This window comes from Mastigoproctus giganteus, chromosome 8 (genome assembly GCF_048544385.1).
Source record: "Mastigoproctus giganteus isolate SK-2022 chromosome 8, ASM4854438v1, whole genome shotgun sequence".
NCBI classification, from domain to species: domain Eukaryota; kingdom Metazoa; phylum Arthropoda; class Arachnida; order Uropygi; family Thelyphonidae; genus Mastigoproctus; species Mastigoproctus giganteus.
This window is the reverse complement of record NC_143582.1, coordinates 88132456-88158855: the sequence shown is the minus strand read 5'-3', so window position 1 is coordinate 88158855 and position 26400 is coordinate 88132456. Positions and strand designations below refer to the sequence as shown.

The 26400-nt window shown below is 38.7% G+C and overlaps 1 protein-coding gene across 1 annotated transcript in view; it reads left to right on the top strand.

The window, feature by feature from the left end:
• Positions 1 to 3266: 3266 nt before the first annotated feature.
• The window catches only part of LOC150081702 (microtubule-associated protein 1 light chain 3 gamma-like), a 72838-nt gene continuing 49704 nt past the window's right edge, over positions 3267 to 26400 (top strand). Inside the window, exon 1 of the mRNA XM_090379562.1 lies at positions 3267 to 3391. Within this exon, the coding sequence (XP_090235688.1) occupies positions 3322 to 3391 (70 nt within the window). The 5' untranslated portion in view covers positions 3267 to 3321. The remainder of the gene's footprint in view (positions 3392 to 26400) is intronic.

Here is a 26400-nt window from a genome sequence, read left to right as displayed (position 1 = left end):
ATCCCTTTATCCATAGCAGTAACTTGCCCTTAATGTCGCACTGCTCCAGTTTGTACAGCAGTCGTTTTTGTGCAACAGTATCAAAATCCTTCCTGAAATCCAAGTAAGTGATATCAAAATTATTATTGCATCCAGTTCCTTGGTCACTGCATCATATACTGGTGCGCAAAACTTAAGGACCACTCAGGTTTTCACCTGTAGCTTCTCATAGGAGTGGCCTGGATATGGGGAAAAGCATACCAAAGGATTCTCATGAGGTACAGTTATTGTTATTTGGTTTTTAGGAGCATTAGCAACTAAGGCCATATTGCTCCGGGGGTTTGCGGTGGTCATTTCCTGACCTTTCCGCATCCTCCGTATTTGGTGGTCACGGGCTCGAACCCCAGTCTGATCAAGAAGCGTCTGCTACGCACTGCTGCTCTTGCCCACCTGGCTACGGAGGCGCCGTGAGGTACAGAAATGATGAAGGAAACAATGGAGACAAAACGGTACAGAGGAACTTTATTAAAAAATGGCAACATAGAACTGGCTGCCATGATACAGATGCATCACTGCCAAAGATGGAACAAAGGGGACAGGTCGTCCTCAGTAGGAGATATGGCTACCCCTAATGTCTATGCAGGCTTTGAACCGCCTGTCCATACTTAGAACAATGTTGTTGATAAGTTCTTGCGGTAACATCGTCCATTCCTCTGTCAGCGCCATCTTCAGGTGGTGAACATTTTCTGGTAGGTGTGGATGTGCCGCTAAGCGTCTCCCCAGAGCGTCCCATATGTGTTCGATGGGATTTAGATCGGTGGAACGAGCAGGTCAATCCATACGAACAATGTCCTCACTTTCCAAAAGCATATCAACAGCTGCAGTGCGATGGGGTGTGGCGTTATCATCCATAAACACGAACTCGGGCCAATGGCACGTCGGAACAGATGCACATGGGGAATGATTACCTCAGTACAGTAGCGTGCACCGGTTACAGTACCCCCTTCCAGTATCTGGAGTTGTGTACGTCCGTCCAAGATAACGCCTCCCCAGACGAGAACACCTCGACCGCCATATCGATCCCATTCAGCGATGTTTGCGGGGTGATACTGTGTGCCAACCTCTTGCCGATTAGCTGTCGTCCAGAATCGCTGTTGAGACTGAATCTACTCTCATCATTAAAGAGTACCTTACCCCCATTGTGCTGCTGTCCAGCCCTTGTGTTCGATGCACCACTGTAAACGATGTCTCCGATAGGCAGGTGTTAAAGGGACATAGCGCACTGGCCGTCGGGCAAACAGTCCGCCTTTGTGGAGTCGCCTGGCCACAGTAAACTGCGATATCCTGGGTCCTGCGCAGCAGTTTTGCAATGGATCCCGCTGTCTGGTGTCGGTCCATCTTGGCCTGTACGAGTATATAGCGGTCATCATTGGACGTTGTTTTTCGGGGACGACCACCACTGGTCCTTCGAATGTACCTGTCGTTCTGAAGCCGACCACGCACGTGAGACGATGCTATGGGCGATACCGAACTCTGCAGCTACACTCCTCGCAGTTCGACCTTCCTCGAGCTTCCCAATTAATAATTCGACCCCGGGTAAAGTCATCCAGATATTGTCTACTGGCCATTTCGTTGTCTGTAGCACTGTATGAAACCAGTTGAACGTCTGTAACAATCATGCTCACCATTCGGTAATTTTCACATAACTGGTGAACTGCTGCTTTTATCTCTTTATGTGAGCCCTCTCATCACGATTCAAATTTTTGCATGTGCACCAGCTTTCTACTGAACGGCCAGAGTTATGCAAATTGCCACATGCTGTTTCGTTTGATTTTGTGGTTGTAACCTGTAGAAATAGTGTTGGTCCTTAAGTTTTGCACACTAGTGTAGTAACCTATCAGATTGGTTAGAGAAGACCGCCCCTTGACAAACCCACGCTGTGACTGCAGTATAATTACATTCTTTCCTACTAGATAGTCCTGCATTACTTCTTTAATTGAGGAGTGGGCCCATTATTTTCACCTGAACAGACGTTAAGGTAACAGGTCTGTGATTACTCATGTCATATTTTGATTCTCTTTATGAATTGGAGGTACATTCGCACATCTCCGATCTACAGGGACCTCCTTGAATCCAAGGATGCTCTCATAATTATGGCTAAGGGTTTGCGTACCTCCTTTGCTGCCTCCCTAAATATAATTGGATAGATTCCATCCACCCCATGTACCTTGTTTATTTCTCTTCCACTTTCCTTTCAGTTATCACACAGTCATTTCGCTCCCCGTTAGAATTTGAGAAACTTCTAGCATCACCTCCCGTAAAGAATTACATTCACACATGAATCTATATTCATGTGTGAATGTAGATGCAAAATATCTATTCAATTTGCCAGCCACCTCATTAGATTCATCAACAGTAAACCCATTAATATCAAGTGGTTCAATGTGATTCAGTTCCTTCCTTCTATTATTAATATAAGCATAATATATAAATTATAGGCATAAATTACTATTGTTGTAGGGTTTTAGACCATATTGCGGTGTATATAATTGTAAACTGCTTGTATTTTGTGTTCGATTTGCTGTATGCTGGACAAAAACTCGAATTTCCGGGAGAAAAACTATACTACCATTGTTGGAGACCGACTAACTCGGCCACGTTGTGAGAAAAGACCCATAAAAATTCCTCGCGTCATTGACGGGATTCGAATTCAAGTCTTTTCCACTAGGTGTGGGGAGGCTGGAAATTATACCAACTGTGCTACCCACGAGGTCATTGATAGTTACATGATAATTCAGAGAATTGGTCGTGTTACCAGCTGAAAAGAATTTTAAAGGCGAAACTGGCATTGTTATAACTGGAGTTTACTGTATATACATATTTATTCTGGTGCACTGCCTGAATTAGCGAATACTGTAGTTTGTGGGGCTGCGCGGTCTACCTAAGGTTGAGAAACATCGCAGTATAGCAATCTCTTCATGCCTACAAGCCAGGGGTTTAAATTACAAAATAAGTCAATTATAGCGGTTAGAATAAACAAAATTAACTAGAACGATTAAGTAATTGATTTGATCTTAAAATTACAAGTTAACACCGAATCATAATAACTTAAGCGTAAAGTTGTCTAATTCGTGAGAATACGACGGGTGAAATTTATAATAAAAAACCGAAGTAGTATAAATGATTATACAGATCGAGATTTAAATTATTTCTCTCCATTGCTACCAGGCGGACATAGTATTTAACTCGAACCAGAGTTACTTAATAATTGCATCATTGTAGTCAAATGAGGCATACATTTGTTTGCTAAATTTTTGTCTGGCGTTTAGAATACTGAAAACAATGGCAGCCACATCTGAAAACAAAGGTTATAGCTGGAGCACAAAGTCGTTTAAAGAGCTTTACTCTTTCGGTAGGCGTATATTTTGTTCAATATTAGTTTATGAGTAACATTTTGGAATGTATTTTTGATTTCATTCGTATCACTTGTAATTATTGATGTAAATGAAACAGAGAAGGTAATGAAATATATACGAAATTTATCTTGTTGAACTTCAGAAGCGTGTGACTGCTACCCATAATTTGAATTTGGTAATTTAAATTTCTGAATACTGTACATAGCTTTGTGCTATGAGTTACCTCTGTTGGACGAGCGAACGAGAGTGAAGAAGAATAAGAATTAACGTACTGACTATTTTGAAAAGTTTACCCATGTTTGAATAGACTTCTCATGTACACGTATGAAGTATTTAAAAGCGGTTAAACCGGGCTGTTTTCAGCTTAAGGCGGACTTTGATATCATCATTCTTCTTTTTCTTGGTGATTCCTTTCTACTTCTGTCTCTTGTTTTCTCTCTCAGGGTAATTCAGAATTTTTTTTTTTTTTTTTTTTTTTTTTTGGCTGGTGCAGCATAAGCCCCAGGCTTCATTGCACCATATGGCTATTAATAATAATTCTGTTTAAAAACTCGTAACTGAACGTCATTTACCAAACGGCAGCCTGCCACAATTCTAAATAACTGCGATGCAATGAATTATCAAGTGATATCTTCTATTTGAAGATTTCTACGTCGGATTCACGAAATGACTTAACTGAAGCTATTTGAAAACAATCTGCCCTCGAATTCCTAACCTTTAAAGTTAAAATCTGTTAAGGCGTTAATTCGTAACGTTTTTATTACAATTTTTTTTTTTTTCCTTTTCTCTTGAATCCGTCCCGAATTTAGTGACGTAATAACCTGACCATTTTTTTACCCCAGTGAAAATAAACTTGCTACAAACGAAGGTCAGGTTTACCGGCCTTCTAACATATTCTTGCCGACTTTACTCGTTTAAACAACGGCATTCACCCTACTGTGATTAGCAGCCAATCAGCGCGAAGAAGTGGGCCGAGCTATTATCTGGATATCATTTGCTGTTGCAAAGATCCATGGGAAGTCTTAAATTTAACCACGAACTGAATGAATGAAAAGGTCTATTCCACTTCAAAATTATTACCATTATAACATTCGGCACCTTCACCCCGAATTGTTTTTGTATTACATTAGTTCATAATAATCACCTATCTAGATGTAAGAGTGCAGTTTATTGGAATATGGAACAATGCCATTCACAGAATTTAAATACTGTACTGTATATTTTGAGTACTACGTACGTACTGAAGTCACGAATGTAGTGCTACATCAAGACGGGTATGGTGAGGTTGGTGTGTACCGTATTGGTATGGCGTATTATTATCGAGGGTGATTATTTTTTGGAACAAATCTCAGTTTTTGTGCATTTTGATGCAATGCAATACCTAACAACTTGTTGAAAGTGAACGTGTGCTCCATTTGGTAGAACTGTACCATTTACAGAAAAATTATTTTAATTTGTGAAGAAAAAATGGTTTGTGTTAGGATAAAGATGTGTGCGTAACTTAAATACTCAGTACAGTAAAGTAACACTAATTACGTTTGCTAATTTAAACCCCTTCACCGCACTGCCAGGAACTTGCAATACAGGACCGGCTTTAGAATTAGTGACGAGTAGGCACTGGCCTAGGGGCATCAACGCCGCCACCTCGTCCCAAAAACAAAGCCCGCCAGAAAAATCGTGTATTTCATATGTTAACATGTTAAAACAAACAATATTAAATTCATAATTTACACGATTATAACTAATAAGTTACATAATTACATTGCATATAATTTACATTTTTGTAAGTAAATAAAATGTAAAATTAATCATTCTAAAAAAATAATCTTCGCATCGGCGGGAGGGGACGCCATCAGTCAATGTGGCACCATATACTATACCCTTGAGCTGGCCATGTTGCAATATGTATTCTTAATTTGCAATATTCATACAGCCGTATATTAGAAAAAAATATATAACGGCAATTTCGCTATTAACTCTAGTCATGTGGTAATATCGACATCTGCTTTGCATGTTAGCAATAAATTTATATAATGCCAATGTTGATCACCCTCACAATTATATTGGATAATAATGACCTCTCCAAAAGGTTTTTTATGTATGGTATTAAGCTTCATCATATCTTAATAGCTCTGTAAGATAAACAGTAATGTCTTCACAGAGGAACTATTAATACCCCTCCCCCCGATCAATTAAGCAAGTCTGCTGCATCGATCTTGAATGAGAAACAATTACGAAATTCTCCAGGTAACCTTACTACCCAACCGAACGCTAAATATGATTTAGCTTTTCCATGCACACCCAATCATATTTAGAAAACTAAATATGATTGGGTGGGCTACTGTTTTAAATTGCATGCTTTCAACTAATATCATTCCTTCTATGAAATTAATGCTGCTTATAGATTATCATATGTACGAAGAGTTAATACTGCACTTTGGTCAAAAGCTGCGCCAGTTTTTTCAACATAAAAGCAGTGGCGGCTCTTGATCTGTTTGTAGTGCTGCTTCTTAAAGACGTTTACCATTAACAGACTTGAACTTATATTTAAAAACAAAATCCATTCTTCGGTTTTTATTTGTTGAAAATACATCAATAACTTTTTCATTCAAGTTTTGTGCACCGTTGACTACGCTTTTCTCTATTGAAAGCACTGCTTGAGCATTTAGCCTTTCCTGATTCATAGTGCTCCGTAAAAATGTTTTTATTCTTTTTAATGTCGAATGGCAGCGTTCGGGCTTTGAAGTAGTCATCGGAATGGTCAAAAGAACTTTTGAGTTTTGTAAGGTCACTAAGAACTTCAGCTAGATTATTTTCTGAGATAAATTTCAGCAAGTCAGTTAATTTGCAATAATTTTGTAAATCATGTCTACTATAGAAAACTTATAATTCCGTAAGAGGTTTTTCTCTTTCAATCATGGGATATGCCTCAGTACCCTTCCTTACCTCTTCCATGGGTATTTTCGTACGAAAAATGACAGTTCTCCTTGTTAAACTATTTAGCAGCAATTAATTGCTTTGTAAAAGAATATCTCTCACCTATGTCAACACTTATATAGTCGCATACTTCCTTCGCTTCAATCATGAGTGTTTTTGAAGGATTTTCACAGTACATTGAATTCCTGGTTTTTAGAATTTCATTCTTAAAGTTTCCTATATATTCGTGTATTTTAATTGCCTCAGTTTCTCGAGATTGCATTTGATTATAAATGACTATCACGCGAGGCATTATCTGATAGCAAAGTTCTAACCAGAACTCGAATTTTTCATTACTCAAGATGTGCAAAATTCCAGTTGCTTCTGAAATCGTCTTGCCTGCGTTTGCTGTCGCTTGTAGTTCCTCCATGCACTTTTTTAAGGATTCAGAATTTTCATAAACGCTGTTCACGGTGCGTATATTGAAGTTCATCTTATAGGGGAAGGTCAGGCAACACGGCTGTCCATATGCTTTCTGAAAACAGTGACGCTGTGGTGATCTCGTTAAAAATGTTGGTATCGACATGAGGTTCGAAAAGAATATTCTTGAATCTCGGGTACTACAGGGTGGCCACTGAAAGACTGAATGATATAAAACAAAAATAACTTTTACAAACATGTTTTTTTTTAATTTTTTATTATTTCATTTGGAAATATAATTAATGGATTTTTTTTAGTATTATGTGTGAAAAACATCCCTCAAATGACCACCATTTTCCTGCTCACAAATACAGGCTCTTTCCACAGCATTTTCCTTGACCGTACGCAAGGTTTCAGGTCGTAAACGTCGGATTTCGGCTCGAATGTTCTTGAGTTCTTGAATTGTTCGAGGTTTATTTACGTAAACCCGTTCTTTCAAGTAGCCCCACAAAAAGAAGTCTGGAGCCGTCAAATCAGGTGAACGCAGAGGCCAAAAAATTCAGAATTTTTTGAAATTATTCGTTCACCAAAAATTTCTCGCAGGAGGTCCATCGTCGCCCTGGCAGTGTGCGCAGTAGCTCCATCCTGTTGGAACCATGCCTCCTGATTATCTTCGACCGCTGGGCGTAAAAAAATTTCAAGCATTGCCCTATACAGGGCCCCGTTGATTCTTTCTGGCTGACCTTCCTCATTTTCAAAAAAATAGGAGCCGATAACTCTTTTCAGCCATAACACCGCACCGAACAGTGCATTTTTGGCGATGCAATTGATGCTGTTGTAATTCCCTGTGGTTTCCCAGTACTCCAAAATCTGCAGTTTTGTTTGTTGATGTCCCCATTTAAGTGAAAATGGGCCTCATCACTCATTATCAAGTTGTTCAAAAAGTTCTCTGGCTAGGTGTTGAAATCGAATGGCGTATTGCAGGCGCTGCTGAGTATCCTGGGGTAGTAAAGCTTGGACCATTTGGATCTTGTATGGAAACATTTTTAAATCTTTCAGAATCTTCTGAAGCGATGTTCTGGCGATGCCTAGTTGAGCAGAGCGACGACGACGACGGGTAGAGGCAGATGGATCCTCACGGACACTCTGCCATACAGCTTCCACCGCTGCGTCAGTGCGCTTAGGACGTCTTCCCGGAAGATCGCCGACTGATCCAGTTCTTTCAAACCGGGCGATTAGGTTCCGAATCATGTTATCGCTAGGAGATACTCTTACTTTAAAATGTTGCCGGTATTTTCTGAGTTTCAATAATTGATCTTTCACTGGAATAGAAAAACCCAATGAGTTTTACTCGTTGCTGGACATCATACGTAGCCATTTTAATCTCCAAGCGATCCTCTATAACCTGTAAAAAAAAAAAAAAATAAATAAATAATAAATAAAATAAAGATTGAAAATGAACAAGTTGACTTTTTCAAACCCTTCGGTCTTTCAGTGGCTGTACTTGCTGCATTTCTCATCAGATTCAGTTGGTGTGCATAGCAGTGAATAAAATGTACATTTTTGTGCACTTTTCTTTTAGGCTGAACTCCCCCTTTCATCACACTTGCACCATCAAATATCTTAGCAACCAGTTTTTGAGTATTGCCTTCGAGGATTATGTCTAACTGATCTAGAATGCGCTTCGATATTCCGTCTGCCGTTTGATTTTCCGGAGTGAAAAAAAAAAAAAAACTCCAAACACGCTCAAAAATGTCTCCATTCAGCTCATATCTCAGAACAGTTACCATTTGTATATGTTCTGAAACATCTGTTGTGTCATCAGCCATGACAGCTACAAATGAAACTTCTTTAATTTATTTTTCTTTCATCACGGCATATTTGCAGCAAACAGTCAATATCATTTTGAATAATTTTTGAAATGCCTTTAAATGTTGCATTACTTCCTAAATGGTTCTTTAAATTGGAATCTAATGTACAGGCGAAATTTATTAATCCTCTGGATACTCCTGGATTTTTAGAATAGTCTTTTTCGTCATGTCCACGTAAAGGAATTTCAAACTGTCCACAATTTAATGCAGTATATTTTTGATAATACCTCACGATTCTTGGTAACTTTTCTATTATGTTTGCAAACGAAAGTCTATAGGCCTCATTAAACTGTTCTTTAATATTTAAGCTTCCTAAAAGCGATAGTGAATCACATTATCAACGTTTCTTCGAACTCCTCATGTTTTAGAGTTTTTTTCTTTCATTCTGTTTGTTTGTAAAACACTTGTCCACGTTAAGTCCCCTCCGAACAGTAAACATACAGTGAACAGAGTTATATGAAAATTTTGTGAAGTACAATGCAACGCAATAAATATTTTTATTAACAGAACCGCATATAGTATGAAGTATTTTCGGGTGTAACGGCACCAGGGACTTCTCCGCGTATGTTCACATTGTATCGAGGACAGTAAGCTGTCAAAGCCGCTGGCAAATGGAAAATAAAACAATGCATTTTTAACTTCACAAAGCCAACTTTTCCTTTGGTACCATTCAGTTTTAAAATTACGAATATATTTCTTATTATTGCTTATTCCCCGCTGAGATTTTTGAATCTTGGGTGTGGGGCGGCTTTATTTTTTAATCGAATTTTTTTCTTGGAGAGAATTGTGAAAAACGTAAGTTGTTGAAGTTTATTCACTGTCACGCAATTTACTTCATGGGGAAGCATGGAGGCCAGGATCCAATCAAATTTCACAAAATCGTGTGGCGTAGAAGTAATGTTTTTACTTACACATCACCTCATAATGTAACTTCATCTTACCAAGTTCAAGCTCAATTCACAATTAAGCTGTAATCGCATAATTATACTGTTGAATGTTGACTTAACACTGATATTATTTAGTTACTTAATGGGAATTCGGACGAATAACAAAAAGGCACCGACATTGTGGCTACACGCCCACCATGGTCAACGATGAAATCTGCACTGCGTGCTTTAGTGACTTTAATTTGTTTCACCTATAAAAAATGTATGTTGGCAAATGTATGCTGGTTAATGGCAACTACCAGATATTCAGTGGAATGCAAAATGTCACTGCCTGGTGCACATTGTGAGGCCTACGGTTAATTAAACTTCAAAGTTATTCGTTATTATTGAAATGATTACTGGAAATAGAAGATGCGCCTTGGGCCTGCATTCCAATGAGGAATCGCAGTATCAACGCTGCAAAAATCTCCAATTACTGCACGCCATGCGCTTTTTGTGCCCACATCACTTCCCTGGGAGATCTTTATGCAGTTTCGCTATATTGTCGCCCGGGAGAGGATATCATACCTGGAAAGCTTATATACCGACTTCCCGAATAGCAAGATCATCGTGGGAGCGGACGTCAACTATCAGTCCCCGGCGTGGTTCAGCAAGATCCCGGAGAGACATAGAGAACACAGTGGACTGCGACTCGAGAATTACCTGGCAAGTAGCTCATGCATAATACTAAACCAGGCAAATAACCCAAGCCACTTGCCTTGACTTTACAACCAAACCTTCAAATGATCTTAAAAATGAAAGGAAACGCCTCTCTGATCACCTCCAGCTGACTTGACAAGCCCGCTGGGAAGCATCCAACAAAGGACAAATCACGCACAAATTTCTGCCTACAATACAAATGGTATATCCTAAATACCCATCACAGCTCGTCCCTGGGTGCTATACCACCCATCTGCTCATTGGCCATGGGGCTTTTGGAGACAAGCTTCAGGATTTTGGACTAAGCGATACCCCACTGTGTCATTGTGGCTCCCGAGAAACGTAAGAACATTTACTTTACAGCTGCTCTCTGAGGACCTGTACCACAGGCTAATCACTAGGATCTCTCTCTCCCTCCGAGACCAGGAGCACCTCGTAATAACAGAGGACACATATCGGGAATTTGCTCAGTTTGCCAAAGATCCTCTTTCAAAGGAGGACATTCCCTCAACTGCAGCAGTGACCAAAAGACTGGAACCTTCCACCAAGAAGCAAATGTGGAAACATCATCTGGAACTTCCTTGCCTTCTGCTGGTAGCAAAAAAACTCAAATGTGACAAATCACCTAATCCTAACACCAAGGAATGCAAAACCGTGAAATGCACTTTCTGGATACGTCCCTGCATATCATTGGGACCATCTCAACACAAGAAAATTGGGACATGACAATACAATGACTAAAACTTAATCACCTCAAATATAAATGCAACCTATAAGAGGATTGCCATACACAACAGCCCACGCTATGGGCTGTTGTGTATGGCAACAGCCCATAGCGTGGCACTATTGTGCCATCACCAGGAGTTGGACAAAATACCAACCTAGAGCAAAAAAAACGAAACGTGACAAATTGGACTGAACTGGACCAATACATGACCATGACTGCAGCAATTGGCTACCAGCAAGCCATTAGGCGAACCAAGGCTGGACATCTGGCTCAGCCTGCTTTCACCCCTTTCCCTGGAAGTGGGGGGGTGACACCTTGCTGTCTCCTGCCACCACCCACTTTTCCTTCTGGTGGGGAATGGGCATGCTCCACTGCCTCATGGGGTCTTTCTATAAAAATAATATTAATGTCATCTGCAAATTTTGACTTCGCTGCCTGTAGTAGCCCTTCGCTGTCACTTAAGTAAAACAACGGGTCCAGCACCGACCGCTTCGGGGCCCTTTCTTCTGTTTTCCTACCCCCCAGTCTTCCGCCTCCCCTCCGAACACTTTCTCCTTACATAGTGTATTGCCTCACGAGTCCAATTTAAATAACATCAAAATTCTTGCCCGACCTTTTAGGCTCTTAGAATTTATCATTTTAGCGTACAACCCAGTCTAGCATTTCTAATAACTACTTACAGAAAAAAAAAAAAAAACCGCGATCATTTTATTTAGGTCTTAGCCACCGAAATCTCAGGAAAATAGGTGGCAGGACCTGCCAGAGTAATATATTGACAACTAGTACGCCTGGCTAGCCTCCCCCCGGCGAATTATGGAAACACTGGGTCCCATTAGGGGCCCGGCGGCGGCTAATAAGCCAGACGAACAATGGGCACAGCATACTACACAACACATGATCCACACACTTTTAAATCTCTGGCTTTGACAGCGTACTGTCCTCGATACAATGTAAACATACGCGGAGAAGTCCCTGGTGCCGTTAGACCCGAAAATACTTCATACTATATGCGGTTCTGTTAATAAAAATATTCATTGCGTTGCATTGTACTTCACAAAATTTTCATATAACTCTGTTCACTGTATGGGGTTGTCACAGTCCCTACCGAACTGTGACAGCCCCCCCCCCACTTTATATGTACAATATCATACATACAGTATTACAGATGCAGATTTACATTATCAGTACAGAGAATGAGGAACATCTATTGAAAAATTGGTAACAACATTCAAAGTCCATCTGACCAATTCAAAAGCAAATAATAATGTACTGAGACACTAAGATTAGTTTTCACCATATTCGGTGATGTTCTTCAGTTCAAGAATACGCTCACTACTGTGAGCCCCGGAATATAAGTTCTGAAAATTCTCAGGCACCCTCAACCCAGGATTTTATTATTACTATTATAATTATTATTATTAGCCATATGGTTCAAGTAAGCCTGAGGCTTATGCTGTACCAGCTAAAAAAAAAATATATATATTCTGAGTTACCCTAAGAGAGAGAGAGCGAGAGCGCGCGCGCGCGCAGGAATCAGAAGTAGAAGGGAATCACCAAGAAAGAGAAGAATGATGATATCCGGCTCAGAACACTGGGTGTGCCAAGCCCATACTCATCAGATATGAGCCCCTATCAACAGCGGTAAAACGCCAAGTTCAGTCTTAATCTGTAGATTAATACCGAACGCTGCGTTGAGAACTTGTTTTCGCCGATATTAGCTCAGTCAACTTTGAAATTGAACAACAGGAAAAGTAAAAAATAAATACTGAAGTGATTTTCATAATCACTAGGTTTGAAAGGACATTAAATAATAAAAAAAAATTATAATTTACCTATAATACTGTTCAAACTAAAAGAAATTCAGTGTCTTAATTTGGGGAAGACATCCGTACTTTTGTTTCTCCCTCCCATTCCCCCGTAATTTTATTCTTGGTTATACACCAGTATAGTATTTGTATGCAGTACTAGGGTATTGAACAATTTCATATCTGCCTAGACAGTAACCCAAAATCAACTACAACTCAACTCTTAATGTGCAAGTTTTTTTCTTTTGTTATTTTGCAACTTGAAGAATGCCACTTTTCAGACCATTCTTGAGGCCTATCCAAGTCGTTCTGTTCGTATGGCGCTGGTCATGAACCACTTTCCTGATATTAATGTCATCTGCAAATTTTGACTTCGCTGTCACTTAAGTAAAACAACGGGACCAGCACCAACAAGGACCTGACTCAAGCAGACATGCAGCCGCCAGGCCATATGGCTCCCTTGCCGGGCACACTTTCCTCCCTTCCCTGGCAGAGGGGGAGGCGACAGCCTTCTTGTTGCCTCCCCCCCTGCCATCCCACATCTTTCTCTCTGGTGGAGCATGGGCATGCCCCACTGGCACATGCTGGGGTCGTCTACTCTATTGATCCCAGTCTTTCCTAGCTATTCCCCCCCTAGCCTTCAGTCTCCTCCCCTCTCTATCTCTATGCCAGCGCAAGACCCACACCAAAATTCTAGCTTCTCTAAATTATTTCGCCCTCTCCTCGGCCATTAAATTTTCAAATGCAACCCCTTCAAACCGGGAAACATGTATGTGATCAACATACAACGTGCGAAATTTTTTTTTTTTTTTTTATTTTATTTTTTTTTTATTTTACGGTCCTAGCCACTGAAATCTCAGGAAATTAGGTGGCAGGACCTGCCAGAGTATATTAATTATAATACTGGTGTACCTGGTCTGCCTCCACGGGGCGAAAGTGGGGCAACGTTGGGCCTCAGTAGGGGTCCAGCGGCTAAATGACCAGATGAACAACGGTACACGACACTACATATGAACAATATCCATACACTTTTAAATCTCTGGCATTTCCAGCAAACTGGCACACCCATCACAATGTAAACAACGCGGAGATGGGGGAAACCCCTGGTGCCGTATGACCCTAAATACACTTTACACTTTACACCAACCGCTTCGGGGCCCATTTCTAATACGAGGCCTAATGTGAAGAGTACCCATTAATTACTACTTTTCGCCTTTGTCCTGCTGTCTTCCATGGAGTTTAGTCAGATTGATACATCGCCTTCTGCTATTCGTTTGGAGAGGTCTGGTTTCAGTTCCTATCGACGACAGAGTTAATTTGCAACACTTAGATTGGAGTTATAATTAACCGATCTCGAGCGGAGTTAAGTTTTTCCCAGCCGCATTCGACCTGTGGAAAATCCTCTGCAGACAACTCACAACACGGTATGACGAAATAAGCTCTTGACCCATTAAAAAATAATATGAATTGTATTGCAGCTAAGGATTGTGCCTCTGATATGAACATGCTTCAGCCTGTACAATAACCTCACGTGCAGAAAAAGTAATGCTTTCTGAATGTAGAAGAAATAGTATTTTTCAGCCGTCTTAATATGCGGTAAGTCGGGTCTTTTTCGCCATTATACCCACTTTGTCCTTATGTCAGACCTTGCTATTGGTTCCATGTTTGCTGTACTTGGATCTGCTATAAGTATGTTATTTGACAATTCTTATCTTCCAAAAGGATAAGAACAGTTAGATCTGTTGGATTGCTGTAAGCAGTCCAACAGATCTGATTGTTTCCAAAGAAAGTACACAGTTAAATAGGACATAATTACAACACTGAGTATTTACATCGGTGTAACAAGTCTTTCAGGACACTGTAGAACATATTAGAAGTTTATTTCCTTTTTCGGACTGTTGCCTGTTATTCATACTATCACTTCTTGTAAAGAAAAGTATATACTATTACTATTATACATACTATCACTTTTTCTAAAGAAAAGGGGGTTGATTTGTATTGCATTTCTGCATATTCCCAGCTTCCCCCAATTTATATGGTTCTTGAGAATGGAAATTCGTACACTTCAAAGCGTACGAATTTCCATTCATACGAATTGATGGATCTGTGAATATCAATTTGTCTCCCCACCCACTAAAATATAGTCACTCGAAACTGAAACAGCATTTATTCAAATACTTAACAAGAATCGAAGGATAGTGAATATATCCACTGTTTTTCAGTGATATTTTCAAAAATATTTCACATTAACAAACCATTCACTTTGCTATTTTTAAACGAGAGCATGGGGGGCTATTTCCTAACCCCAGAGAACTGTTGGATAACAGTTCGCAAAAGAAAAAGACACTTTCAAAAATATTCCACATTTCCGATTTTTAAACAAGGGCAAATGGCGCCTCCGTAGCCAGGTGGGAAGGAGGAGCAGTGCGTAGCACACGCTTCTTGATTAGACCGGGGTTCGAGCCGGTCACTACCAAATACGGAGGATGCGGAAAGGTCAGGGAATGACCACCGCATATTCCCGGAGCAATATGGCCTTAGTTGCTAATGCTCCTAAAAACTAAATAACAACAAGGGCAAATATATACCCTGTTCCCGCAAGGTTGTTTATCGGGTCAAACAGGATAACCTGGATATTTTTCCTGTTACCATTTTCATTTAATGCGTTCGAATAGGAATTGGGCGGGGGCTAATGTCCATAAAGTAGCACTCAGTAGAACTGCATTCCGTTAATTTCATTATGCAGCTGCTATAATAATATGACTTTTATTCCTCTTTATATCGTAAGCCATTTTTGACACTGTCTGGCCTTTCTGGTTCTTTTTTTCTTGACCTTTATTATTTCTAATGATTTATGTATTTCAATCCGCTGTACTTAATTTAAAAGCGTTTTATATAAGATTTATTTCGGTTCCAGCTTGTTTCAGGGGAATATCTCCCTTTATGCCTTTCGTAAAAAATTGGTAAAGTGGATGACTCGTTAAAGTGTAAACATTCTTGAAATATTACTGAAATTTCTTTTTCGAATCTATCGTTTGGGGATAGTAAATATGTTCATATTCTCCTTATGCCTTTGAATCTGGGCTCGAATATTGGTTGGTTTAACAAGGTAGCTGGTTTGCCATTTAGTATACCACTATTATGCTCACCATCTTTGCCTCTCCCTCATGGAAGTAACTCAACCCGAAAACTGATGCTTGTAAAGTTAATCACGGGCCAACTAGATGCACGAAGTGTGTCAAATGTCATGCGAATAAAAAAAAAAATACATTTGGGAATGAGTAAACATCTCGCTACTTAACAAACTGAGCAAGACTTACTGCATAAAAAGATTAAACCGTCAAGCTAAAAGGCTTGATGAAATGCAAATCGGTCTGTGAATAGCAACTTGTACAGATAGATTAATATAGAACGACGCAATTCGGTTTAAGTTGTTGATTTGCCTAAAACCAAATAGGAACAAACGTTATCTAACTATTATCCAGTTCTAAAGTTCCTTCATCAGCCATGAGTAAGGTTTCGATAGCGAACCAGTTTAAGTCGGAGTCAGGTTGCCGGTTTGACTGGCAACCTGAAATAATAATTTCAGGATATAATTATTATTTAAAACTACTTGGCATTTGAAAACAAAAATATCATGTAAACTTTACGTGCTTTCTGTCGTTTATACGCGTGCGCATTATAATGTTAAAAATCTTGGATAAACGTGCGATGACGTTCAACTGAGTAATTGTTGCTCTAGGATCTCATGGCCTTTTCTTGCATCTTTTATCTCCATTGTCCCTGACTTCTCAACGAAGTCATATTGCCTAGTATGTGGTAGGATAATGCCTTTCCGCTCTCGGCTCAAAGGGAGTTTTTTTTTTTTTAGCAATTTTCTTGCTGTAGCAAGAAAGTTTATAAAATAACTGATAAAATTGTGCAGTCCAGAGTAAACATTCAGGCTGCTGTCATAGTGAGAAATGCAGACTGTGAGGTAACACAAATTGATGAGTTGTTTTACTCAGTCTGTAAAAAGATCTTGAGTGAGATTGGTAGCGTATATGTGGTAAGTGTATACTGCCAGTTCCGTGATGAAATGGAGCCTTATTTAAACTATATTGAAAAAGTGGTAGAAGTATTACAAGGAAAGAAAATTGTAATTGGTATTGATTCAAATGCAAGTTCAACAACTTGGGGAAATCGAAAGACTGATACTAGAGAAATGTTGATAAGTCAGAGACCTTAATATTGTAAATGAGATGGGCCAGCCCTCTACCTTCAGTACTATGACAAGGAGAATCTAATATAAATTTAAAATTAACTACAGAAGCCTTGTGGAATAAGATATGGTGTGTTGGAAGGTTAGGGAGGACTGGAGTACCAGCGATCATAATGTATCAGTTTCGAGATAAGACATGAGAGGCTAGAATGTAATACAGGGTTTGAAAAGAGGTTTGCAGGAAGTTCTGTGAACTGGCAATGTTTTGAAGAAGAGATTACAAAAAGACAGATAATAGACAAGAAATAGATAGCAGCCTGGCTGGAGAAAGGGCTCAGAAAATAGTTAGTATTATATATGAAAGTTGTTGCAAGTCTGAGGAGGAGCACAAAATTAAAAAGCGTTCCTTGGTGGAATGGGATATTAGCGGAAATGAGGAGGAGAGTGAACAGGGCTAGGAGGAATTTCCAGAGGGTACGGAGAAGAGGATTAAGTGAACAAATGTAGGATTTAAAGAGGCAATACCAACAAATAAGACGAGAATATGTTGGTAGAAACTACGTAAAAGAGAAAATGAATAAAAACGTATGGGGAATTATTATTTGATAGAATGAAAGTTGATCAAGTTTATAGTACTATTAAAAAAGAAAATCGGAGTACGAGCGACTGGGAGTCCTCCATGCGTGGTTTGCTCTCCTCATTGTTTCCTATAGATTAAATAAGTTTGGATAGTAGAGAACAAAGACAAGTCAGGAAATTAAATGATGAATATGTGGGGGAGCAGGAAATTGAAAAGTTAATTACGGAGGTAGAATTGAAGATAGCATTGGAGAAAGTTAAGATAAAGAAAGCACCAGGCAGAGATGGATTGCTACCCAAAGTGATAAAGAAGCTTGGTTTGAAATTTGAAAAGGAATTGGTTTGAGTTATATAATATGTGCTTAAATGAGAAAATCTTTCCTAGTTGTTGGAAGGAGGCATACATTAAAATATTATTAAAGAATAGAGAAAAAGAGAGGACGGATCCTGGATCATATAGACCAGTGGCATTATTGCCGGTTATCGCAAAGGTTTTTGAAATAGTGTTGATGAATAGATTTGAGGGATATTACGAGAGTAGTGGAATGAGCAGCCCTAGGTAGTTTGGCTTTTGGAGAGACAGATCGACCGAAGATGCTGTGGTTAAAATGGTGTCATATGTACTTCAGAAATATGTACCTCAGGAGACTTCAGAAATTATCCTGGATATATTTCTTGATTTTAAGGGTGCATTTCATCGTATGTGGTGGTCGCGCTTTAGCAAGAATGAGAAAAATGAAGTGTACTGGGCAGGTCTATGGATTTTAAGATTATTTTAAAGATAGGAAAGTTACAATTGTAACGAAATATGGGAAAGTTACTCAGGAAGTAAGAAGAGGTGCTCCACAAGATTCAATCATAGATCCCTATAGTTGGAATATTGTATTGGTTGAGCTACTGGTTCAGGAGCTCAACCAATATATGATTTGTTAATAATGGTAGTGGGAAAGTCTATAAAAGAATTGGAGAAGAGAATTAAGGAGACTATGGGAAAAGTGGAGAAATGGGCATGAGGTCCATAAAATGGAGATATCGAAAAAAACTCACATGGTTCTGCTGAAAGGGAAGCTCAATGAAAGAAGGATGACTGCAAAAATATTTGGTATGTCGATAGCATATGTCCCCTTGGTCAAGTAACTAGGAGTTTATTTGGATGAAAGGATGTCCTTTTTGCCTCACGTGCAGAAATTAAGAGATAAAAGTGAGGATGGTTTATTTAAAAATTCGGAAAGTCACAAGGGTAAAATGGGGAGTGAAAGGCAAGTCCTTAGACCTCTATAAACGTATACTTCTATCGATTGTGACATATGCATGTGGGGCTTAGGGTAATAGTGACTAATAACCATGTTAAAAGAAGTCTTATATTTCAGCACAGATTTGCCCTTCTGGCGGTGACGTGGTCCTGCAGAACCGTTTCAAATGATGCTCTGCAAGTTATTGCAGGAAAGTAACCACTAGATCTGATTATACTTAAAAGGGCAATGGAATATGCGATTAAGAATAATAAGAGAATAGAACTTATAGGAATAAAATCTTATAGAGAAGAGGATAGAGAGTATGGAAGACACGATTTGAAAGTAGAAAAGAAAAGGTTACAGCAAGATAGATTGTATATGGCAGGAAAGATGGCGTGTTACCTTTTGCCTTTCTGCCTGGGGTGAAACTATGAAAGATATTTCATCTTGGTCTGGTCTAGGAATGTTCCAAACCATGTTAATAACTGAACATGGGTTTAAAGAAAAGACTGGTAGAGCTTGGTGTAGAACAAAATCCAATGTGTATTAATGGGATGGTAGAGGTTTCAGAGCATATTTTAAGGCAGTGTGTAAGATATGATATACCAGGGAATATGTTAATTAGGCAGACTGGCTCAGACTAATACACCTGGAGTGACTTGTTTAAGAATAGAGAATCTAATGAAGCTTTTGCTGAGTTCACTAGAGAAGTAAGCAGGATTAGACAATTGAAAAAATTTGTATATATGTAAGTAGTGTTTTTATGGAGTAGAGATTTAGTTGGAATTAGAATTTATTGATCTTATAGTTAATAGTTGTATAAAAAAGAAATGTTAAAAAATGGTGTAAAATACAATAATATATTGATGAATTCTATTGTTTAGAGTTTATAGTTGTATAAAAGAAAATGTTGTAAAAAGTATAATTTGGCTAGAACAACAATCACTATTTATAGAAGTTTTCCTTTTGAAGTTTAAAGTTTAATTGAGCTCTAGATAGTGGATATCCGCCATTTCGGGGCAGGGGCGATAAAATATCATCAATGTTTGATTAAGATATGAATAAGGATCAAAAGATTAAAATTGATAGAATAGAGGAATAAAACGCGGATGAGCCTATTGGGCAGGTACAAATAGATGTTAGGATAGTGATGAAGTGATGCAGCAAGAAAGCTGTTTTGGGGGCGATTAAAAAAATTGTCTAAAAAAGCCCTTTAGGTGGCGATAACTTAAAAAAAAAAAAGTTGAAAAACACTAGTCTAAGATAACAGCTATATTCTCCCCCCCCCCCATTTTAAACGCCCTTTCTCACATTCATTGTGATAATAGAGGACAGCACTCCCGCCAACTATAGTCTCCGTTTCACTTTAAAGAAAAGTTTTTTTTATTAGGGAAATTTCACATTAACACAAAAATAAGTGAGGAATCATCCCCACTCGGGAGATAATGGCTGTTTGTTTATACAGTCTGAAGTTTAGTACAGCTGTATACGTGTCAGTGTAATATAACTTTCTCTAGATTAACCTGTGAATAGATGATTTGTTCGTTTAATTAGGGATATGGAATTTATACTCAGTTGTTTTAGGAAAACGGTTATTGCAAATCAAGGATGGTCCGACTTTTACAAAATTTGAGCGATTCACAAGGCTGAAAACAGTTTTCTTGCTGCAACTAGTCCAAGTATTAGTTTCAGTAAGAAAGCTGTTTTCAGCCTTGTGAATCGCTCATATTTTGTAAAATTCGGATCATCCTTGATTTGCAATAACTGTTTTCCTAAAACAACTGAGTGTAAATTTCATATTACAAATTAAACGAAAAAATCATCTATTCACAGGTTAATCTAGAGAAAGTTATATTACACTTACATGCAGTGACGGATTCAGGATAGGGGAACTGGGGCACGTGCTTTCCCTGTCGTTTTTCGAAGAATATTCACCAATCGTTTAAATTTCCTTTAGCTACAAAAAAAAAAAAAAAAATTCATTGTTAACATAGGATTTTATCTATTTTTGCATTGTGGCTCAGCTTTCAACTGGCTAGTTGGCAACTCTGATGCGATCGCCATTCTAGTTCGAGGCGTCACGTAGTTTGTCGTGCGTAATGTTTACTTCAAAGTAATTCAGACTTCAGCTGTGTCCGCCAGTCACATTATGTTTGAGTGTTGTATCTGTTTTGTTCTGTGCATTATTTTATGCCTTTTTTGTGCACAAAATGGTGCCCCCCCCTGTCATTTTTTTTCTGGATCCGCCACTTTTTACACGCAGGGCCATTGCGACCCTATGTGCCACCTGTAAGTGAAATCAAATTTGCTGTCCCAAAATATTTGGATTAAAAAATAAAATGAGGCGTAAATTATTATTATTAGCTATATGGTGCAAGGAAGCCTGAGGCTTATGCTGCACCAGCCAAAAAAAAAAAAATTCTGAATTACCGAGAGAGAGAGAGAGAGAGAGAGAGAGAGAGAGAGAGAGAGAGAGAGAGAGAGAGAGAGAGAGAGAGAGAGAGAGAGAGAGAGAGATCCAGCTCAGGGCTCTGGATTTTGGCCAAGCCCATACTCACCAGATGTGTGAGCCCCTGGGAAGGATGATGATTATTATTAATTTATTAAAAAAGAAAAGAATTGAGACATATGTGAGATATAATATAATGAAACAACAAACAAAAATAACAATAATTCTGGAAACAAACTTAATTCTAAATCACAGTAATCGTACCCACAATAATAAAATAAAAGAAAAATTATAATGTTAAAAAATTGTTAATTTATGTTTTCTTGCTTTAAGACAGTGGTTTTCAACCTTTTTTTAATAACGGCACCCCTACTCAATTTTCTGCCTGTTAGATCAGATTTTCTCTCTCTCTATATATATATATATATTTTTTTTTTTTTTTTTTTCGATTTTGGTCTTTTCTTTGAAGCACCAGCCCACTGAAGTCCAAGCTTCTCTAGATGGCATTCTTCTTCCAGTGGTAAATACACATACGGACTTGGGAGTCGTCTTCAATTGCAAACTGACCCTCATGCCCCACATTGACAAGCTCAGAACAAAATTCTGCTAGACCGGGGTTCGAGCCCGTGAGCCACCAAATACGGAGGCTGCGAAAGGTCAGGGAATGACCACCGCATATCCCTGGAGCAATATGGTCTTAGTTGCTAATGCTCCTAACAATAACAAAATTCTGCGAAATGCGGTGGATTACCAAACAACTACTTCACGTTAAGGATCTGAATGTGATTCAGTGGTACGTATACTCCGTCATGTTATATGCCTCAGAAATATGGGCATCTGCAGCCCCCATGAATATCAAGCGTGTGTACTCCTCAGAATACTGGCTCCTTCGTTGGATCACACATAAACATTATCGTCCACCCCCAGCAAAGAACAACTGCGATGGCAACCGCACTGAACTTTGCCCGACTACCAAACCTTATAATGGAAAGACGCCTCACACTAACTGCCAAAATGACCACTGGAATAATCTCGGAGCCAAACATATGGGAACTGTGCAGCTGGAGAATCCCTCAACCCGGACTGAGGTCAGCTCCAACACTTATAGCCAACCATAATAGACTGCCCCTTAGTGACCGCTTTCTCCCCAAGCAGATGCTTATCACAGTCCAAGCAATCGAAGGCGACCTCTACAAATTTGTCAAGGATCGCAAATACCGGAGAGTGATCCTTGATGACCTAAACTCAACCAGGAAAACTGCACAGTAATGTCGCAGTATAATAAATTTAAAAAAGGATGTCTGTACAGTATTGAATATAATGTCAAAAATGCTTTATAATATCTTTATAAATATATATTTAGAATAATTTAGCTGAAACTTATTATATTGTTGGCCCTGGGGGATGAACCTGTCCTCCGATGTGGGCCCCGTCCTCAAGGCCTTTGTCCACCAGCCAATGTGAAGCCCCTGGCATTCCTGCCATGAAGGGTACATTGTATACATCTTTTTGTACACAATAAAGATTTTATTTATATATATATATATATATATTACAATAATATTTATTTATAGTTATTACAATAATATAATTATAAAAATTACATTTCATAATAAAAATATGTATACAGTATATAATAATTTTATTCTTTATGTAGAGGTACTAAGTAAACATCAATTATAGATCACCACAAAATTAAGATACTGTACGCTTTTTATAATGAAAGAAAAAAAAAAATTAAAAAAAAAAAAATTAGTAACTTAAACCCAAATTGCATTACACCCCTGGAATGTTGTTGCAGCATCCTGAGGTGCCGTGGCACCCCAGTTGAAAACAGCTGCTTTAAGATGTGCAAATTTATTAATTACTGTATTTCATTTATCTTTATTTATTCCAAAAGATCATTTTCTATTGAAATTATTGCTAAATTAGAGAGTCGTTGTTGAGACATTGTCGCTCGTAAATAATTTGATTAATTTTAAAGAACTCCGTTCACTTGAAGCAAGGAAATTGGTAAAGTTAGAAAAATTCTTAATATAACATCTATATTTAGAAAATTATCTGTAAAATCAATTTTAAAAATATATTGTAAAAATTAAAATAGAATAATATTGTCTTTAATTGCATTTTTATTCTTGGAGAGATAATTGTGAAAAACTAAGTTGCTGAAGTTTATTTACTGTCACCCAATTTACTTCATGGGGAAGCATGGAGGCCATGATCGAATCAAATTTCACAAAATCGTGTCGTAGAACTAGTTTTACTTATACATCACCTCATAATATAACTTCTGCTTACCAAGTTCAAGCTCAAATAGCAATTAAGCTGTAATCACATAATTACTGTTGAATGCTGGGTATTGATTTAACACTGATATTTAGTTACTTAATGGGAATTCAGGCAAATAACAAAAATTTAGTCTCCAGAGCTAAATTCGGGTCAACCCTTCCCCATCTCTTCCATCATGAGTTATGACTGATGAATTTTGAGGTTATGATGAGCATCATGGCAAGATCCAATCTTTACATTTAGAAGGTACATCTCTAAAATGGTGTTTGGCCGGCTGCTAGTTAGTACACCGGACCGAACCTGTTGGTAACTCTAGGAGGCTTCCAGATCAGCTAGTGTGTAATTTTGCTACCTCTACTAGATAGTGACTGGAGGGAGTCCAAGTAGTGTGTATGCTGGGGCATTGCCGAGGCCACGTTATGTTAAGGATCTAGGTATGTTCTTACCATGTGTACGTCATATCCAAAATTTCATTACTTCATACAGCATGCCCCCCACTTATTCTTACTATAGAATACACCATGAATTGTCGTATTAATAGAGTAAGCTTATCTGCGAAAAGATCTAAACCTCCCAAACACTTCCTAGTCCACTTGCAGTCTGCCAAACCCCATGTACTTTTTCTGACAGAATCCCAGTTATCGGTTGATTCAACTACTGCTCATCTCAGTTGCCCAAATTTTTTGCTGTATGATTCCTTTCGCCTGAAAGCTGATACTTGTGCATATGTTCGTTCCGATAATCCCTGTCAGAGACTTGGTAATTTGGAATCTCCTCTCTTCAATCTTCTCTGGCTTAAAATCTCTACCTCATTTTGTAAAATTCATCTGTTGTCTCTACCGTTCTCCCAACTCCACTAATCACTTGGAGCTCTTTGACTCCCTCTCTTCGCAACTGGACTTTCTCTAGCCCAACTTTCCTAACAGTTAAGTAATTTTCCTTGGTGATTTTAATGTTCACAACTCCAGCTGGCTTCTGTTTTATAGTCACACCGACCCAGCTGGTTGAGATGCTCAGGCTTACCTCACACAGATTGTTCGTTAACCTACTAGACAATCCTATCCGTACAGCCAACATGCTTGATCTTTTTCTCACAAACAACCCTTCTAAGTTATACGGTGAAAGTGAGTGGTCATTTAGGCACCTCAGATCACAACTTGGTGATTGTCTCTTCTCCAATGGAGCCTTTATCTCATGCCTATTCCCAACCTAGTGTTGTTTGGCATTACACGAATGCAAAATGGGATGACCTAAGAGGTTTCTTTTCTTCTTTCCTTCAGTCGGATTACTGTTTCAAAACTTCTGATATCAACCTTTGCTCAGATCGTTTCAGTGAAATTATTCTTGTAGGAATGGAATCCTTTATCCCACACTCCATTTAAAATCACGTACTTTATCTGAACCTTCGTTTTCCAATCAATGTGCTAAGGATGTTCAAGAGAAGAACATTGCATATCGTAATTGGCTTGTTTCCAATTCTTCAGTTTAATTTTCTGTCTACACCAAAGCTTGCAAATATTGTAAAGCAACTAGATTTTGAACAGGCTAAGAGTAGAAAACTTGTTTCTTGCCCTAATGGTAGATGAGCATTCTGGTCTCTTGCCAGAGCTATTGGCTGCAACTTTTGCTTATCTCTGCTCCCACTTCTGTCAAAACCAGATGGTTCTGTTGTCACTTCAGCCAAGGATAAAAATGGGATGCCATCTGACTTGCTGGCATTCCATTTTTCTTCCAACTCATGTATTAATGATATTGGTAAAACAACTCCCACCATTCCCAACACACTCCATTCAATGCCTCCTGTGGTCTTCCGTCAAAAGGATTTTGACAAATCTTGATGCTAAGAAAGCTCAGGTCCTGATGATATTTCTCCACTTGTTCTCAAAACTTGTGCCCCTGAACATACTCCTGCTCTTTGCTGCCTTTTTTTTTCACTCTTATTCCAAAGGTGTTTTTCCTTCTGCTTGGAAATTTTCTCATATCCAGCCAGTTCCTAAAAAAGGTGACAAATCCCTCTCATCCAATTATCATCCCATTGCAATTACTTCTACTCTTTCTAAAGTAATGGAGAAATCAATTAACTGCCAACTCTTAAACTACCTAGAAGCCTTCTGTCTGATCAACGATCGCCAGTATGGATTCAATCAGTGTTGATCCACTGATATTCTGGCTTATGTTACCAATTTATGGACAAATTCAATAGAAAAGTTTGGTGAAACACAAGCAGTTGCTCTTGACATCTCAAAAGCTTTCGATCGAGTTTGGCATAAAGGTCTTCTAAACAAGCTTCCATCTTATGGTTTGCCAACTGTTTTTTGTAATTGGTTATCCAGTATTCTCTCTGATTGCTCACTGAGGGTGATGGTAGATGGGCCTCTGTCTTCTACTAATGCTGGTGTCACCCCCAAGGTTCAGTTCTTTCCCCCACTCTTTACCTCTTGTATATTAATGACCTTCCATTGACGGGAAATCCTATCCATATTTTTGCCGATGATAGCACATTGCATTCCATTTTGAGATATCTTGCCCTGCTCAATCAGCTTCAACTTCTGGAATATCTATCAATTCCTTAAATGCCAATCTCCAGGTAATTCTCCAGTGGGGCAAAGACAATTTAGTTTATTTCAATCCTAAAACTCAGTCTAGTCTTATCTCGCAAAAAAAAGGATTCTTTTTTTTGAAATATGAAATATCTCTTTTGGGGATTACCCTGACTTCTAATCTCTCTTGACACAAGCACATTACAAGCATTGCTTTCTCTGCAATCTAAAAAACTTGGTTTTCTCTTTTGCTCTCAGCATTACTTTTCTTCCAAACAGCTGTTCACTCTGTACAAATTGCAAATCCACCCTACCATGGAATATTATTCCCACAACTGGGGTGGTGCCCCCAAAACCTCTCAGGCTTAGATTCCATTCAGAAGAGGG